General features: G+C 45.1%; 1 protein-coding gene across 1 annotated transcript in view; it reads left to right on the top strand.

The window, feature by feature from the left end:
• Polg2 (DNA polymerase gamma 2, accessory subunit) overlaps positions 1-3,125 on the top strand; it is a 22,354-nt gene extending 19,229 nt beyond the window's left edge. Inside the window, exons 7-8 of the mRNA XM_023714114.1 lie at positions 253-353; positions 2,928-3,125. Coding sequence (XP_023569882.1) covers positions 253-353; positions 2,928-3,093 — 267 coding nt within the window. The 3' untranslated portion in view covers positions 3,094-3,125. The remainder of the gene's footprint in view (positions 1-252; positions 354-2,927) is intronic.
• The last annotated feature ends 1,827 nt before the right edge of the window (positions 3,126-4,952 follow it).

Genomic DNA, 4,952 nt, shown 5'->3' with positions numbered 1-4,952 from the left:
ACAAAAATGGCTCAGGAGACAGCTCAGGAGACGGCTCAGGAGACGGCTCAGGAGACAGCTGAATTGCCGCACGTTCGTGCCACTTAGTGAGGCCCTGTCTCCATTTTTAAAAATGGCGTGGGCCGGGCTGTAGCTGAGGGCGCTGGCTCAGGGGCTAGCCCCAGTACACTGCGTCAGTAAACAAACAGCTGCTTTGTGGATTCACAAAAATAGGACACTGACTACTGTTTGAAGCTTTCGCTTTTTCTCCAGGTTTGTCAAGGGCTATATAATGAGCTACTTGAAAATGGAATCTCTGTGTGGCCTGGTTATTTGGAAACTGTACATTCCTCATTGGAGCAGCTTTATTCCAAGTAAGATGACTTACCTTTCTGGTCGTTAAAATGTATTTGATTATATATATTTCTTTAGTTTATAACAAACAAACCTCAAAATATATATGCAGTATAATTAAAATTATTCCAAGCTTTCCCTTTTACAGAATGATGTGTCCTTAGTTACTTATTGTGTCACAAAACACGCAGCAGATGTGTTTGAGTGCGCACTGTGTGCCATCCCAAGACAGGGCCACAAAGTAGCCCTCGTTTATTTATCAGGATGAAGTTGTGTGCTGAGGGCGCTGGCTGAGAGGCTAGCCCCTGACTGCAGCGCCTGTTCCTTGCTGGTATTTTGGGTTACTCAGAGTAAAAGAGAAGTCTATTTGGGGGACAGAGAACTGCCCTGAGGGACTGGCACCCCACTTCCTTGATCACTGTAGACTGAAGCTGGCTTCTTGTTGATCATCCCTGACCTGGAAGTTCAACATCCAAAATCTGAAACCTCCTGAAGTCTAGAACGTTTTGACCACTGGTGTTTGTAACAAGTGGCACATCCCACCTGGCACCATGTGCAGGGTGTGGTCAAAAGACAGGTGCTAGCTGGAGAGAGAGCATAGCGGTTTACGCATTAGGCTCTACAGCAAGAGGTCGTAGGTTCGAGTCTCAGGTCTGCCTTTATTTTTTATTGGGGCCAGGGAGATGGCTCAGTAGAATAAGCGCTTGCCTGGCGAGTGCAAAGGTCTGAGTTCAATCCCTGGTTCTGCCAAAAAAGAAAAAAGACAGGTGCACAGAAATAAAATTAGCTTCGGGCTGTGTATATGAGGTGCAGGTGACAAATAAGTCGGGTGTGGTGGCACTCACCTGTATCCCAGCACTGGGGAGGCTGAGGCAGGAGGATTTTTGCAGGTTCAAGGCCAGCCTGGAGGCTGGGGAGATGGCTCAGTAGAATAAGCACTTCCCTGGCTAGCGCCAGGGCCTGAGTTCAAGCCCCGGTTGGGGTCTGGGGAGGCCAGCCTGGGCAAATTCAAGGGCAGTGTCAACTTTTGTATTTTTCGAGACATGGTCTCACTATGAAGTTCATATCTCTAAATTAATCTCAAACAACATTACTTTTTGCAGACATTGCCTAAGATAGGTCACTAATATCTTTTGTCTGGATAATTGAAATGGCCTCCTATTTGCCTCTGTCCCTAATCTTGCTAGTGTGCTATCTCATCAGGTTTTTTAAAAATAAAGTAATTCGGGGCTGGGGAGATGGCTCAGTAGAATAAGCACTTCCTTGGCAAGCGCAAGGGCCTGAGTTCAATCCCCAGTTCCGCAAAAAAAATTAAAAAATAAAAAATAAAGTAATTCGTTCTTCCTGTTTATTTTGACTTCTTAAAGTTCTTTGTGTTGAATGCACACCCTCTGGGTAAGGCCTGAGCTTTTTATTTTGCTCTTGAGTTCTCTAGTGACTTGTTAAAATATACTTCCAGATGAAGTCTGCAGAAAAGTAGCATTTGGTTTATGTTTTCATTTGTTTGAATACTGCGGCTCAGACCCAGGGGCCCCCTGCTACTGAGCTGCACCCCCAGTCCTTTTATTTTGAGACGGTCTCACTAAGCTGAGAGTCAAACTTAACAGGCCTCCCGCCCAGCCTCCCTGAGCGCTGGGATCACAGGCCGGAGCCGCCACATTCAGCTCAACTAGCTCTTCTCTACGTAGGTGAGTACAGCACTTATAAAATGAAGGGGTGGTGCTTGGGCTTTCTCATCCTCGCTGGTTCTAGAATTCTTGGAGTCAGATGGACACAATCAGATTTGATTTGTTCTTTTCATTGTTCAGGCTTTGTTGTCCCAGAGACTTCTATCCAAATATGTATTAAGCACCTGTTACTGTCTTACGCACTTCGATATGACAGTGAGTGGATATGACAGGGGAGCTCATATTCTAGTAGAATAAAAAAGACAGTAAAACTAGGTAAAATAAGACATTTACGGAGGTAATACGACTTGGTGAGCAGCAAGGAGACCAGCGATTGCTAGACAGGTATTACAAGGCTTCGTGTACTAAGTAGGAATTAATGCACGAGTTGGTAAAATTTGTTATATGGTGGATCTTTATTATAATATCAATACTTAATCTAAAATAATTGTTCTCTGCCTAGCCAGTGCAAGGTCCTGAGTTTGATTCCCAGTACAGCTAGATTCCAAAAGGCTGAGGTTATTACAAGGCCAATATGTAAACCACGCCAAGTGGCGTCCTTGGGGGGCAGGCTTATTCCTCAGGCTTGCTTGCTTGCTTGCTTTTTTTTTTTTTTTTTCATCAGGGATCAGGATCTTGCGCTTGCCAGGCAGGTGCTCATGCAGCTGAGCTTACTTTATGGCTCTTTAGCTATACACTGTCAGAAACTCTCCAGAAATTTGACTTTGAATATAATTCACAAGCAAAACATGTTGAATATTTTCCATGTAACTAAAAAAAAAAAAAAAATTTCCATGTAGTTCTCAAACCTTGACTTTGTACTCATGGTTGAAAGTGACATGGACTCTGAAGTGACAAAAGCTGGGGCTGTGGAGGTGACAGTCAGTGTTGAGCTCATGCCATCTCGTGAAACTGCTTTTTTCTTAGATATGATGAGATGAGCATCCTCTTCACAGTTCTGATTACTGAAACCACTCTGGAGAATGGCTTGGTACAGCTGCGAAGTCGAGATACCACGATGAAGGAAATGATGCATATATCAAAATTAAAGGACTTTTTGATCAAGTATATATCATCGGCTAAGAATGTATAGGTTTCCATATTTATATAATAAACATTCTTGTTTGCTAATTTGTCAAATGTTGGCTTAGCTTTTTTTTTTAGTTTTTTTTTTTTTTTTTTTAATGCATTTAATACAGGGTCTCACTACACAGATCAGACACCCAAATGCACTACATCCAGTCTCAGTCTCCATCTCAGTGCGCCCGGAGGGCAGGGCCGGCACAGCATGCTGGGGATTGAACCCTGGTCGCTGGCTCTGCCTAAGCAGGCGCAGTGGGCTGGGATTCAATCCCTGGGCCTGTTGTGCCAGCCCCGCCCCTGGGCACACTGAGACAGAGATTGAGACTGGGCGTGGTGGCTTGCGCCTGTCATCCCAGCTCTTGGGAGGCTGTAAACGGGGATCATGAGTCTGATCTAGTAGTGAGACCCTGAACACCCTGTAGACCCTTCCCTAAAATACAGAAAAAATAAACTGAGCTAAGCAGGTGCTTTAATCTGCTGAGCTTATCTGGCTGGCCCTTGTATTTTTTTAGTTCTTTTACACTTATGAAGTAGACATTTTTGGTGTTTTCTATCATTCATGTTTTTCATTATATTTCTGATATATTCCACTGTATCAAGAATGTGTTGATGGGCTGGGGAGGTAGCTCAGCGGTCTAAAGTGCCCTCTTAGGCAGGCGTAGGCAGGCGTAGGCAGCCGCAGGGACCGCAGTTCGATCCCCAGCTCTACATGCTGTGCCAGCCCTTCCCCTAGGGCGGGCTAGGCCGGCCACAAAAAAAAAAAAAAAAAAAAAAAAAGAATATGTTGAACTACAAAAAACAAAAATCCTGCTTTACTGGATTAAGCAAATAGGGGTTTGTTTTTCTCAGTTAACATGAAATTTATGGGCGAGTCTTTCCCAAGCAGTGTAACTTAATTCTCTAGTTGGGAAACCAGGCACCTTCTTTCTGTTCTGCTGCCTGTGGGGATGGGGGAGGTTACCAGGACTCAAACTCAGGACCTTACACTTGCCTGGCAGGTGCCGTGCCACTGAGCTAAATCCATGGCCCTGACTTTTGTGTTTATGTTTATTTCATCATGATCGCAGTCATCTGCTGTATTTTCAGCCTTCTCCACCTGATTGGCAGGCAAATCGGAGACAAGGGATCTTCCCCTTGAGTTAGCAAAGTTCAGGCTTCCCTGGCTGCTACAGTCAGAGGGCTCCTTCACGTCTCATTGATCAGAACTGGGTTGCATTGCAATTCTTAGACCAATCTCTAATGAGAATATCCTGATTTAGATAAAATGTAATTTATCTCTTTTTTTATGTATTTAGCACAGGGTCTCACCACACAGATCTGATTTGTAGTGATCCTCTTGTTTTCAGCCTCCCAAGTGCTAGGATTACAGACAGGCATGCACTCCCACATCCGGTTTAGGTGGCCAGCTTGGCGCAGGGCCGGCTCATCAGGAATTGAATCCAGGTCCTTGTGCTGGCCAGGCAAGCACTTGGATGCTGAGCTATCTCCCCAGCCCCTTGGGTGGGCTTTGACGGCACCCTGGCTGACACATCTGCTTACACGGTATCCTGCTGTGTTTCTCCATGGAAACCTGGCTCCGCGTAGTGGAAAAAGAACTTGGAAGCTGTAGCGCGGATACGGGATGCGGGCTGAGCGTCGACAGGCTGTGCAGGCCCTTTAGGATTCCGTGCTAGCAGGCACACACTGGTGTGCATGTGCATGTGTGTGTGTGTGTGTTTCACTCTTGAAAAAGTTATTCACAAGTTTCAGTTCCAATTTAGGACTACAGGGCTGGGGAGATAGCTCAGTGGCTTAAGTGTCTGTCCGGCAAATTCAGGACTACAGAGGGTTGAGTTTGTGTAAGTTTTAATCATTTTTGTTTCTGTTTTA

Source organism: Octodon degus, unplaced genomic scaffold, assembly GCF_000260255.1.
Source record: "Octodon degus isolate 3935 unplaced genomic scaffold, OctDeg1.0 scaffold00033, whole genome shotgun sequence".
NCBI lineage: Eukaryota > Metazoa > Chordata > Mammalia > Rodentia > Octodontidae > Octodon > Octodon degus.
This window is presented reverse-complemented; position numbering and strand designations above follow the sequence as displayed.